The 14,038-nt window shown below is 42.6% G+C and overlaps 1 protein-coding gene across 2 annotated transcripts in view; it reads left to right on the forward strand.

Annotated features, from left to right (window-relative positions):
- The window catches only part of LOC113031844 (collagen alpha-6(VI) chain-like), a 49,008-nt gene that overhangs the window by 606 nt on the left and 34,364 nt on the right, over positions 1–14,038 (forward strand). Inside the window, exons 1-8 of one of the 2 annotated variants that reach the window (XM_026184298.1) lie at positions 3,539–3,644; positions 3,796–3,903; positions 4,418–5,005; positions 5,917–6,474; positions 9,462–10,076; positions 10,402–10,959; positions 11,194–11,745; positions 12,016–12,588. In XM_026184298.1, the coding sequence (XP_026040083.1) occupies positions 3,554–3,644; positions 3,796–3,903; positions 4,418–5,005; positions 5,917–6,474; positions 9,462–10,076; positions 10,402–10,959; positions 11,194–11,745; positions 12,016–12,588 (3,643 nt within the window). In that variant the 5' untranslated portion in view covers positions 3,539–3,553. Of the gene's footprint in view, positions 1–3,538; positions 3,645–3,795; positions 3,904–4,417; positions 5,006–5,916; positions 6,475–9,461; positions 10,077–10,401; positions 10,960–11,193; positions 11,746–12,015; positions 12,589–14,038 lie in introns of those variants that run through there. The other variant, XM_026184299.1, reaches the window with a different exon arrangement.

Here is a 14,038-nt window from a genome sequence, read left to right on the forward strand (position 1 = left end):
TAAAACAGAAAAACATGAAGGAGGTTTTCCTGTTCTGGGATTTTATAAAAATATTCTGCAGTAGATCAAAAACGAAAGAAAACCATTAATCAACACATGAACATCACCTCTGACGTTACAGCGGTTTTATTAGAGACACGGCGTTTTGCATTTTGAATAATTTTAAAAAGTTTAAATTTGTTCAGAACTGAACGGCAGAAATTAGGTTTTCTTTTTGGAAGTAAGTAAAAGGAAAAAAAGAACAGCGGCCGACAGCCTATAAGCAACGGTAGACTGGTGCGTAACAAGCAAGCGAATAATGCAGAAAACAGAGAGAGAGGGAGAGAGAGAGAGAGAGAGCTGTGCATCGCGGTGGAAGCAAAACAGTGAAAGAGTGAATCATGACGATGTTCATGTGAAGCGTAGTTTGGATCTTCTTTTGCTGCTGGTTCGGTCAATATTGTTTGGAGAGACATCAAACTAACAGCTTTAGAATCAGCTCATAAAGGACGTGAACACAAAGCGCCGACAGATCAGAGTCAGCGAGCTGTCGGCTTCCAGCCCCGACCGTGAGAAAGTCACATCTCACTGATTCTGATCCGCGGGTCGCGCTGTGTGTTTACGTCTTTGTGTTCCTGCTCTCATTTACTGTTTTAGCTGTTTGGTGGTTCTTGAAATTTTGTGAGGTTCAACCTGAGATTCTGGCGTTTTGGGCAAAATAAATTTATATTAAAAAAATCGATTCAGAATTTTAATGAATTGATTTTACGTTATCCAAGCCAGAATCGATTTTTAATCAATAAATCGATTATCAAAACCCAGCCCTAATGCTGAGGTGCAATTCAGCCATTTGATTCATGTTACAGCAGCTCATGAGTGAATGAACACAGTGCAGTAAAAGTACATTTTTCCAAACATTTAATCAAATTAACCTGAGTAGGGTTGCAACGTCAGCATGCAGTCAGGTTCTACAGAGTCTTGCTACTGATTTTATTCAGGCGCGTCGCAGCAAGCACATGTGGCCCTGAGGACTGAACTTTGACCCCTGGCGTAGAGAATTAAGACGTGCTGTTTTACCTCAGCGGGCTTTTGTGGTGACTGCGTGTGATGGTGTTTGTTGATGAGCTACAGAGATGCAGCCTGTGTGTTCTTATGTTCATCAGCTCATGTGTAAAAACTCATTCTGCCTACGAAGGAGTACCAGGGCCATATTTAAAAAAGAATATTTAAATAATCTCCAAAGGCTGATTCTGTTCATCTGGACGCAGCGTTTTGTGGGAGAAACGTTTCGTCATCATCCAGGTGACGTCTTCAGTCTCAGCTGACTGCAGGTCTCAATCTTATAAACATACATTTACATAATGACTGAAACAGCCCACTGAAGGAACAATGGGCTGGGAGGCAGTTCCTTCATCATGATTATGTAAATGTGCATAATTTCCACTGAAAATGCTCCGTCCAGATGAACAGAATCAACTTTTGGAGAGTTACTTACCTGGATGACTAAGCATGCATCGAGAAATGTTTAAATAATGTTATTACTTTCTTATACTTTTGCTTTTTATTTGCTTTAGCATTTAATCAAAGTTTATATTTCATGAAAAAGGTTGAAACTGGATTTTAGATCTCTAATCTCACTCCTTTTCTCCAGAATCTGTTGTTAATAGTAATTTTAAGAATAAAGTCAAAATATTATATTTACTTTTCTTTCTCGACATTTTGCTACAGTACGTTTGCGCGAGCTTGCATTTGCAGAATGAATGAGGTTTGACTTCTCGTCTTTTTATTTATTATTTATTTTTGAAATTCTTGAGTATTTCATAGAATTGATTAACGATTCTGATTTGAGTGTTTTAGAATGATTAAAAATCAAAGAAATATTTCTAACTGGCAGAATATAAAAATGTTGGTTCTTGTGTTGTCTGTGTTATAACTAACTCATCTTTGCATTTCAGATTATTCTCTGACTCGAGCGAACCTTTTTTATTTGCCCTAAACACCAAAAAAAACTTTAACCAGTGCTCGTTAACGCCTGACATAGGAGGTCAGGTGGACAGGCCTCAGCATGGTAAAGGTTAAAGTTCATAACAGTAGAATTAGAAAACTAGAGAAGATTTCTCAGGGTGGCATGGAAACCAAAGCCATTTCTTTTACACCTACTGTTACGTCCTGTAATGTGCATTGTACATATATGGTTACAATACATCAAAGCAGTAAGTATAGAGCTTTGGAACTGACGTATCGGCACAATGTATTGTGGGAGCGTGGCACCATATTTCTGGCGTGAGCTGGAAGGAAGGTTGTTAGAAACATGCTTAAAAGCAGCTCAAAAGAAAAAGGACGGTACAGGGACAGATTGTGTCCAGATGCAAAGAGACGGTATTTGCCAAAAATATCGAGCACTGGAAATGTGGACCCGTATGAAGTACAGCCGTGGAGTAGAAACCCTGAAGACCAACCGCTAGTCACCCAGCCTGATATATTTTCTTATCTTGTCTGTGGAGTCAGCGCGTACAAGGTGAACCAGTTTCACAATTATAAACCTCTGGAGGGACACATCCACGTTTGTTGAATAAAGAAACACATTTTTCAAATTACATAATATCACCCACCACTAACACTACTCGGTTTAATGTATCTTTTGAAAAATTGCCGGTATTTACAGCACAAGACTTTTAAGAGTATTTAACAAGAGCAAGTTTCATTTGTGCCTGGTTTTACTACCAGACTGTTCAGCAGACACAGCAAACCTTCACCATCTTACCCAGGAGGGTCCCCTCTTCACCCTCACATGGAAGAAGTAATCTGATTGGCATGGTGGTACGTTTGAAGCAGGGATTTCAGAGTGCCCCATGTGTAGCGCTGGAAACCAGTCACGATGTGTTTCATCCATTTCATTGGCAAGTTTTTCTGCAATAATGCCAAATAGCAACTCTATAAATAGAACATAGTTCTGCAAAATCACTCATTAGGATGTTTGTTCTAATTTGTTATGACCCCAGATCACATCGCAAATAAAACTACCCTCATGATGCTTCCAGGTGGGGAAACAATGAAAAGATAAACTATTTTCAAGCTTATTCTCCTGCCAGTTGTGCGTCTGACGTTACGACCACACAGCAAGTACGTGTTAACCGTGTGCTTTCTCTCCTCTTTTGCTAGCGCTTTGTTTGGCCCAGAAATATGGCGCCTCAACCAAAAATCCTGGTCACACCCCCTCCCGTGACATCACGCTCCAAAGCCTATACATCGGTCATGTGATTTGGAGGCGCCGGCATTAACAGCAATAACCTTCATTCCATTTCCAGACTGGAACAATAAACCTCGTGTGTGAAATCTGGAAATGCCCACGGTGTTGATTCAAATGCGCTCTGGGACAACCACAAGCATCGGCTGTTACTCACATAAAGATGTAAAGTTGGTCCCGAGCTACAGGAGGAACCATTTCATCGGTGGAGGGGTGGGGGGGAGGGGCTCACTATGTAATATGTTCTGTTTTAGAGTTCACATTAACTGTTAATTGTAGCTAGGCTCAAAGTGTTAATGCTAGCTTATTATTATTTTAGGGAGGCACATGCCAGCCCATGCTAGCCCTGTAGATCCGCCCGTGGGCAGAGTCACAGGAGAACGTTCGCTCCAAAAACGTGCACGGCAGCACGGCTTAGGTTTGCAAAGCTTCATCTGGACAAACGACTAGACTTCGTGAAATGAACTGATTAAAAAATAAAGTCACGTCATTATGCGTGAAAGCAAGTTCACGTAATTTATAATGTCTACAATGTTGTTGGCACTCTTTCCGTCTTGTTGCTGGTGTAGGAGGAGAGAACTACGTGAGCGGTCCCAACATGACGGGGAGGGCAGGTCTTCTCTTCAGCCTCATCACGGCGGCACTCTTCTGTGGCGTCGCTGCTCAGACAGTCAGAGGTCGGTACTTGAACGCAGCATGCCGGGCTGTGTCTTTGAAACCTGAGTTTAGATACAGGATAATCCAGGTGCTCATGTGCTTTTGTACATTTCATGTGATTGCTTTCAAAGACAAACTGTTAACTATCAGGGGCACGGTGTTGCTTCCAGACTAAAAAGTCTATTTTATCCTTTCTAAAGGAATTGAGACACCAATTTAATTCATTTTTCTGCTGATATATTTCTGTTTACTCCATTAAAGTGTGATATTTTTCCGTTTTTCACAATGGTATAGCATCCAATAGTAAGCAGCAAAAAACCAAAAACAAATCATGACTATTTGATTCCTCGGTGAGCTCATAGCGTGTGCCGTAGAGGGTTAGTGGGATTAATAGTAGAGAACAGGAGACAGAACATTTGTTTCATGAGTTCATCACAATTAATGGAGCTTAGTTGATAATGTTATTCTGGGACTGTGTGTCATCTCCCTGTAATACTTGTGTATGAACACTGATTTTCTTTTGCTGCTATCCAGAGTGTGAAAAGGTCACCGTCGGTGACATCGTCTTCCTAGTTGATGGCTCGTCCAGCATCAATGATAAAAGCTTTCAGGAGATCCGCACATTTCTCCGCAAAACCATCCAGGGCTTTGAAATCGACCCCGACAAGGTTCAGATCGGTTTGGTGCAGTACAGCGACGATCCTTATCCAGAGTTCCAGCTGACGGATCACAGGGACAAGAATTCCCTGCTGGCTGCAGTGCAAAACCTTGCCCACCGAGGAGGCGGCACAAAAACCGGCAAAGCCATAGACTTCCTCCGGACGGAGTACTTCACCAAAGAGGCCGGCAGCCGAGCCGAGCGCCGCGTGCCTCAGATTGCTGTGGTCATCACAGATGGCAAATCAACAGATGACGTATTGGAACCTGCCAGGAGACTGAGGCAGCACGGTGTCATCGTGTTCGCCATCGGGGTCGGAGAATTCAGCAGGACACAGCTTATAACCATTGCTAACTGGCCCTCGGAGCGCTTCGTCCTCACCACTGTCAGCTACCAGAAGCTCCGGGACCAGACCAACAACCTGCTGAAAACGGTCTGTCTCAGTCTGGAGGATCAGACGCTAGGTAAAGAAAGCTGATTGGTTGATACAGTGATCTCTTTATTGCACGATTAATTATATCTAAGAAGCACCTGAATACAGTTTTGACACAAGAATCAACAGAAAGCTGAAAATGCACATTTTGCTTGGTCCATCCTCAGCTGTGCCTCTGAGCACTGTGAGGTGGTGTCATGGTCCTGGGTCTGTTGACCCAGTGTTTTGTGTTCACTTGTGTTTTTCGTCATTTGGTGTTATTATTTATGTTTTAGGTTCCTTGTGTTTATTCTATAGAACCTAGGTTGTTCTGTTTAACCTTTTAGATTCCCCTCGTGTCTTGACTCCTGTGTCTCCTTCTGTGTATATTCATTTAGTTGTATGAGTGCTTGCGCCGTGTTTCTCCTTGTTTGATTTTGTCATGTTTTCCTATGTTCCCCAGCTCGTCTTGTCCTCTCTCTCTCGTGCTCCTCTGTGCTCTCTCGCCCCTCCAGTCTGCGTCTCTGTGTGCTTCCCGTTTTACATTGATGGTCTCCTGTCGCTGTACGTCATGCTCTGTTCGCTCTTCCCCTGTCTTGTTATGAATATTGGTCTCAGCTGTGTTCCCCGTGTGCTCCCACGTCCCTCGCTGTCTTCTGTGTAATTATGTCAGCGTCTCCCTCAGTTCCATGTCACATCCTCCCTCATGGTTGTGTGCCTCTCCCTGTTTTCCTGGGTCTAGTATTAGTAGAATTTCCCAGTTTAGTTTTGTATTGCCTTTTTCCGTTCAGAAAATAAAGTTATATTTTGAGTTCACGTCCTCTCTTCCGAGAGTTCGCATTTGGGTCCTCTCCAGCCTGCGCACAGCCAGTTCATGACAGGTAGTAGATCACATGAGCGCTAAGCTTGTTGTATACTGAACATGAACTTGTACTAAAACACTTTTGCTTCTGTCTTCCTCAGCTTTGGTCGACAGGTTTGCAGATGTTTTCTTCCTGGTGGACAGTGGAATAGCTTCCAATCAGTTTACCCTGTTTAGAAATGAGCTTTCCAGACTGTTGAATCGACTGGAAGTTGGAGCGTCTGGTTACCGTGTCGGCTTGGCCCAGTACGGTCAGGACGTCAAAGTTGACTTTCGTCTCAACACTTATCAAACCAAGCAGCAGATCGTGACCGCTGCTCGACGTTTCCGACTGCGTTCACAAACAGGCCAACCACAAAATCTTGGACAAGCTCTGTCCTACGCTAAAGAGAACTTCTTCACTGCTGAGGCAGGAGGCCGCGCACAACAGGGAACCCCACAGTATTTGGTTGTAGTGGCTGGAAAAGACTCGGATGATCCTGTGTTTTGGTCTGCTGAAAATCTGAAAGACGAGGGGGTAATTATTGTGGGGATGGACGCAGGTGCGACAAAGGCTGCTCTGGACCGCTTTGCCAGCCCTGGCTATATCTTTGATTCTTCAAGAGTAACTCTGCTGATTGACCTGCTCACGGCCCGGAGAGTGGAGACTGTCACTAAAGGTGAGAAAGCCGCCATCAGTTCATCATCATCATCATCAGTAACTACACAGCAGTGTTTCTGAAGCAGCTATAAATGCAACGATGGTTTATTATAAGTAAGCCAGAGTTTTCCAGAGGAAGCAGTCAGATCATCCCAACTAACGATGCAGAAAGTCTCCACACAATCATCTGAGGGTTTTTTTTCAACGTACCTTTGCTCTTTTAAAACGAAATAGCCGTTCACTGTAGTTTAAGACCCGTTACTATCAACTGTGATCCAGGTGTACAAAAACCTGGATCTGGAACATGTCAGCCTAGCCTTTTCACTCGCATGTCACAGTAGACCATAAAAAGACTCAATGAAGGAAGGAAATCCCCCATTTCTGTTCTTTTATTCATGGAGGCTAACATTTTAATATTTTGCTTAGGTTTTATGCTTTGTTTGGTGAGTGAAACTCAATCATGCCTGAAATCTGCCTGCAGCATTATCAGGATTCAACGTTATTATCATTACACAGGAAAACGAAACACAGTTTGCATCTAATCAGAAATGCAAAAGCAGTAAGTGCAATAGGAGCAGATTATATACAGATATGTGTAGGATAAAAGATGGAAATAGTTATGACAGATTATGTACATATAAGTTAAGTATACAGATCTTTATATTGCTCTACAGACGAGCAGATATACAGATGTGCTACATACAGTATATACAGATGTGTCGATGTGAGGTAAACTGATCTACAGAGTGGTATGAGTATATCTACAGCAGTGGGAGAAGACTATAATGAACAGTGTACTCACTATACCAGAGACTATTCTATGTCAGTGTCCCAAACTGTAGCAGTAACCAATGTAAGCATATGGTGAATGTTGAGAATGAAATTATCAGTGGGAAGGATAGGAGGAAGGTGGAGTGTAGAGGTTTAAGTGAGTGTGGATGGAAAGGCTCAGCGGCGGACTGAGTTCAGTAGGGTGACAGCTGTGGGGAAGAAGCTCTTCCTAATTTTACGATATAAATATATATTCTAAATGCTTATTTTCTGTTTATATTGTTTTATAGAGTCCAGTGCAGGAAAACGCCCCTGTGAGTTAGACTGTAGGCCAAAAGTCACAGGGTAGACTGCACGTCTTGTGCAGAAAACAGGAAGTATAGAAAAAGCGGAACTAAGTAAACTGAGTGTGTGTGTGACGTGCAGCAGAACTACATAACCATGCTGGCTTGTAATGCTTTCAGACCTAAGCGTGTGTGTTCGTGTGACAGGTCTCCATTTCCAGAAATATACAATAGAGATCATTTTTCGAACTTGACCACTCTGAGTCGTAAGTCTTTCTTTGTCGCCAAAAGAATTCAAAAGAACAGAATTTAATAATTGGTGCCTGTGACCCGGATTCTTTTGCGGCTGAGAGGACAAATTATTCTTTTAGTCTTTCCAGACTAAAACCAGCATCAAGCCTTCACCTGCTGGTTTTAGTCTGAAGGCTCCTGTAGCGCCTTGTGGAGGACAGGAGCTGGAAGAGTTGATTGGCAGGATGAGAGGAGTCCCTGAGAATGATGCGTGCTCGGCATAGATACCTCGTCTTGTGGACATCCTCAGTGGCAGGAAGTGGAGTGCCTGTGATGCATTGCGCAGCTTTCACCACCTGCTGCAGTGCCTTGTTGTCAGCAACAGAGCAATTCCCACAGCACACTGTGACACAGTTGGACAGGATGCTCTCTATCACTCAGTGGTGGAAGTTACTCAGTATGACAGCAGACAGGTGTTTTTTCTTCAGTGTCCTCAAGAAAAAGAGGCACTGATGGGCCTTCTTGACCAGGCTGGAGGTTGTAGTTGAACAGGACAGATTCTCAGAGATGTGGGTCCCCAAGAACTTGAAGCTGGACACCCGGTCAACAGCTGTGCCATTTATGTAGATGGGGACATGGGTGTCTGTCTCCTGTCTCCTGAAGTCCACAATGAGCTCTTTGGTTTTGCTGGTACTCAGGAACAGGTTATTGTCAGCACCACACAGCTTTAGTTCTTCACTGTAGCAGACTCACCTAGGTCTGCAGTCAGAGGAACGGGCTCGGCACACAGCAGAGCAGTTATACCCTGACCTAACATGCTGGGGTCTGTTGGTCAGAAAGTCCATGATCCAGGTACAGGTGGAGCTGCTGATTCCAAGATCCACAAGTTTGGTGATCAGCTTGGAGGGAATAACTGTACTGAATGCTGAGCTGAAGTCAATAAACAGCATTCTTGGATAAGTATTTTTGTTGTCCAGGTGTGAGAGTACACAGCGCTGTGGGTACAGCATCCTCTGTACTCCTGTTGCTTCGATTGGCAAATTGGTGAGGATCCAGTGTGGGGAGCAAGCATGCCTTGAGGTGTGCCAGGACCAGTTGCTCAAAGCACTTCATAACTATGGGCGTGAGAGCAACAGGGCGATAGTGGTTCAGGCTAGTTGGTGATGAGTGTTTTAGCACTGACACGATGAAGATGGTCTTGAAGCACGCTGGCATGTCTGCCTGGGCAAGCGACAGGTTAAAGATGTCTGTGAAGAGCCCTGCAAGCTGCTCTGCACATGCTCAAAGCACACGTCCTGAAATGCTGTCATCAGGGGGTAGGGTTTCTTTTTCTTTGTTGTCATTAACAAAACGAGCATAGAAGTCATTTAGCTCATTGAGGAAGGACAGATCCATGGCTGTCTGTGTGGAATTGCTGGGCTTGTAGTCAGACATGGCCTGAATGCCCATCCACATATGTTGTGAGTCAGAGCTGACAAAGTGTTCTTCAGATTGTAGCTGTGCTTCGCCTTCTTGGTGCCCCTCTTCAGGTCATTCCTGGACGTACTGTAGGTCTGAGCGTCCCCTGATCTGACGGTATTGGTACGTGCCTTTAGTAGAAGCCGCACTTCCTTATTCACCCATGTTTTCTGATTGGGGTACATGTGACAGTCTAGGCTTCAGATTCACATCACATACAGTTTCAGTTGGGTTGACTAAACTGAGTCTGCTCCTTTCACAGATTGCAAAACGGCTAACCAGGCAGACATTGTGTTCATTGTTGATGAGTCTGGAAGCATTGGAGAGGAAAACTTCAGGCTGATACGTGACTTCCTGCGCTCGGTCATCAGCAGCCTGGAAACTGGTCCATTTAAAATCCGAGTAGGCATTGTTACATACAACAACGTGTCGACTGCACACATCTCCCTCAACTCATTCAGAGACAAGGCAGACATTCTGCAGTTCATCAGCTTCCTGCCTTACCGTCAAGGTGATAGACACACTGGAGCTGCCCTACACTTCGCCCTGAAAAACATCTTCACTGAAAAAAAGGGCAGCAGGGAGGATTTCCCGAAGGTAGCGGTGGTAATCACAAACGGTAAATCCCAGGATAATGTGAAGGAACCTGCGATCGCTCTCCGTCGAGCTGGTGTCACAGTTTTTGCTGTCGGAATCAAAGACGCCAATAAAGCCGAACTGCTGGAGATGGCATCTTACCCCAAGTCTAAGTTTGTTTTTACTGTGGACAGTTTCATCAAGCTGAAACCCCTGAAAGAAACTCTGCAGGCAACCCTGTGCAACACCATCTTCCAGATCGGGGTCCAGGACAAGGAAAGTGATGCAGAGACTAAAGAAGGTTTGAACTAAGCTTTCCTGATAAGTTGCCGTTAGTTTTCCCTGAGAAATGTTAACTTTTGTAGTAGCATTATTGATGCAATGCTCTGTGTTAGTGTTAGAGGTATGTCAAGGTGGGTGACTGGATCTTACCTGATAAATTTCCCAGATAAGAAAAAAGAGTAAGAAACCGCTCATCCATTATTAAGTTATAGTTGTTCATAAGCAGCCTGTAAAAATGCTGGGTGTAAACATGGTTTCTCAAACATTTCAGACTCTGAATGTTCAGTTCAAACTCGCTTTCTTTGACTGTGTGAGAAGATCTAACTCTTTGTTCTTCTCTTCAGCATGTGATAAAAAGGACCTGGCTGACATTTTCTTCCTGATGGATGACTCAGGGAGCATTGAAAATGCAGATTTCTCAGACATGCAGAAGTTTATCATTGAGTTTCTTCATACCTTCCGTATTGGGCCAGACCATGTTCGCATGGGTCTTGTTAAATATTCAGATTCCCCCTCTCTACAGTTCGACCTAACACAGCACTCAGATGCTAAGACAATGGAAAAGGCTGTGAAGGAAATCTTTCACAAAGGAGGTGGAACAAACACAGGAAAAGCACTGTCATCCATGAAAGGACATTTTCAGAACGCAAAGACGAGCCGTGGCTACAAAGTCTCCGAGTACCTGATCGTCATCACTGATGGAGAATCCCAAGATAAAGTTAAAGATGCTGCAGAAGAACTGAGGGCGCAGGGGGTCATCATCTACGCCATCGGGGTGAATGCCTCAAATGATAATGAGCTGAATGAGATTGCTGGGGATCCAAAGAGAAAGTTTTTTGTCAGTAATTTTGATGCCCTGAAAACCATCAAAAATGACGTCATCAGAGAGATCTGTTCGGAAAGTGAGTTAAATTAAGTTGGGCTTTGCTTTGTAGCACACATCATTGAGATAATAAGAGGAGAGGATAGAGAACAGGACCATAAACTATTTCAAAAACTTGATTAGATGTATACATGATTTCCTCTTTCTTTTATGGGACTTTCACATGTTCAAAATTGCCAATTCTAGATTTAGGTAGGGAAATAACTGTAAAAAGAGAAAACCACACTAACCTCTATTTGTTTTTCATCCACAGCTTGTAAAGACATACCAAGCGACATATTTTTCTTAACTGACAGTTCTGAGAGTATCTCTGAGGAAGACTTCCAAAAGATGAAAAATTTCACGAAATCTGTCATTAGCAAGTCCAACATTGGACAGGATAAGGTGCATGTTGGTTTATTGCAGTACAGCACCAACAGACGCCTGGAGTTCGACCTCACCACACACTACAACCTGGAAGGAATGCTAAACACCATCGATGTTATGGAGCAGATGAAAGAAGGCACTCGCACTGGCACGGCCATCACAGAAGTCTCACAGTATTTTGATGCAGCCAGAGGAGGGCGGCCTTGGCTGAAGCAGTGGTTGGTCGTTCTAACAGACGGTGAATCCCAAGATAGCGTCAGAGAACCAGCTCATGCTCTGAGGGCCAAAGGAGTGGTGATCTATGCCATTGGAGTGGATAATGCTAACAAGCAGGAACTGTCGGAGATCAGTGGCTCATCGCAGAGGGTCTTCATTGAGAATACCTTTGATGCATTGAAGGAACTAGAGACCAAGCTGGCCTTGAAGTTCTGTGAGGAAGGTAAGAGAGGCTGTTTAAAACCATCTGTGATGTGTGACTGTCTAAAAGGTACAACCAAAGGTGGAGTCTGTGGAGGTGCTAAATCATTCAGTCAATTAACTCAAAAAGTTTTTAAAATATTAAACCCATTAATACCTCAGCACAAATGGTTAATGATTGATTTGGTAAAATAAAAATGACTTTTAAAATGTTTGTTTTGCTATTTTAGTTTTTATTGTGACAACAAAAAGTTCTGTTTTTGCTAACCTCCTCTCTTTTTCCTTCATCCAGATTGTAAAAAGACAGTAAAGGCTGATATTATTTTTCTGGTTGATGGTTCTGAAAGCATAAAGAAGGAACAGTTCAAAAGTATGCACACCTTTATGGCTTCAGTTGTGAACCAGACCACAGTTGGTAAAGATCTGACTCGTTTTGGAGTCATTCTCTACTCTGACACACCCAAATCCAGCTTTACTCTAAATGAAATTTACTCCAAAGGAAAAGTCCTTGAAGCTCTGCAGCAGCTGGTACAACCAGGCGGAGGCACCCACACAGGTGCTGCTTTGGCATACTCGCTGCCGTACTTCAACGCTGAACATGGTGGTCGGAAAGAAATGCCTCAGATTCTCATGGTGATCACAGATGGAGAAGCTCGAGACTCTGACAGACTGAAAGCAGAATCTGATGCTCTGCGACAAAATGGGATCACAGTCATCAGTATCGGAGTGCAGGACGCAAGCAGGGACCAGCTGGAGACCATGGCTGGTGGTGACACATCCAAAGTTTTCTTTGTCGATAATTTTAAGGATTTGGAAACTCTGTACCAGAACATTTCTTCTGTCATCTGCAATTCCACTAAGCGAGGTAAGAGTGTCCCAAAGGGAATTATTATGCTCCCTTTAGTTGTCTTTGAGTCAGTTCAGTTTTATTTATATAGCAATTACCTCAAGCTGCTTTATATATTATATTATATTATTGTCACGATCCTGGGTCTTATGGAGGACCACAAGAGCCACGAGCATCGAAATAAAGATTTCTGTGCTTAAATAATGAATTGTAGAATAAATTTTGCATTTGTGGAGTCCGAAACGTCATCAAACAGCCCTACAGACACAAAAACATGTGAAAATATAAACAACCAGACTATCAGCAGAGATTTAAGTACTTTAGGACCTCTGTGAAAACCATTGACAGTATATATCACAGAATTTAAGGCCTTTATAATCACAGAGCATACAGAGAGGTCTGTCCAACCAATCAGAGAGCTCCTTACATCCCACGGTGTGGCTAATTTGAATAGCCGCACGATTTTTAAAATGAAGTTGTTAATCCAGCAGCTAATCCAGCAGCTAATCCCGGAGCGAACAGGAAAGGGAAATGGATTTTGAAATGCAGTTTATTAAATTGGAATTCCAAAATGAATTTACAAATGCAGAATTTATTCTACAATTCATTATTTACGCACAGAAATCTTTATTTCGACGCGCGTGGCTCTTGTGGTCCTCCACAGGGTCTTTTGACCCAGCGTTTTGAGTTTTAGTTTAAGCCCTTCAGGTTTTCTACGTTCATTTTTTTTCATGCCTAGGTTGTTATACTTCTTTGTTATTAGATTCCCCTTGTGTCTTACTCCCCTGCTAAGTCTCCCTTGCCCTTCATGTGTTTCATGTCTGTCTTACTTTGTCAAGTTCAGGTTGTCATGTCTGCGTCTTATGTTTCCTGTTTTATTTTGAAGAGGTCTTGTGTTCCTGTGTTCATCGTGTTCAGTTTTACTCTTCCATGTCGTTATGTCGTTGTGTTCATGTGTGTCAGCTGTTCCCCGTGTGTTCCCACTTCTTCTTAGCCTCCTGTGTGTATTTCTATTTGCCAGGGTTTTTCATAGTTCGTGTTTCCTTTTGAGTTTACCCAGTTTAGGTTATTGCTTAGTTTGTGTTGTTTTCGCCCTTTTATTTTGTACTGTTCTGTCTGCTTTAATAAATGGTTCATCATCAGTTAAGTTTGAGTTTGAGAATGTCTGCACCTGGATCCACTCCACGCAGTTTGCCATGGCAAACTGTGACAATTATAATATTATATTATATTATATTATATTATATTATATTATATTATATTATATTATATTATATTATATTATATTATATTATATTATATTAAGATAAGATAACCTTTATGAGTCCCACACGTGGGACATTTATATTATATTATATGATATAAAATAATTTCCCCTAGGAATCAAAGTATGCTGATTCTGATTAATATATTATAATAATTATATAATATATGTATGTTTAATGTTTCCCAAGTTTTTCATTAATGT

This window comes from Astatotilapia calliptera, chromosome 11 (genome assembly GCF_900246225.1).
Source record: "Astatotilapia calliptera chromosome 11, fAstCal1.2, whole genome shotgun sequence".
Taxonomy (NCBI): domain Eukaryota; kingdom Metazoa; phylum Chordata; class Actinopteri; order Cichliformes; family Cichlidae; genus Astatotilapia; species Astatotilapia calliptera.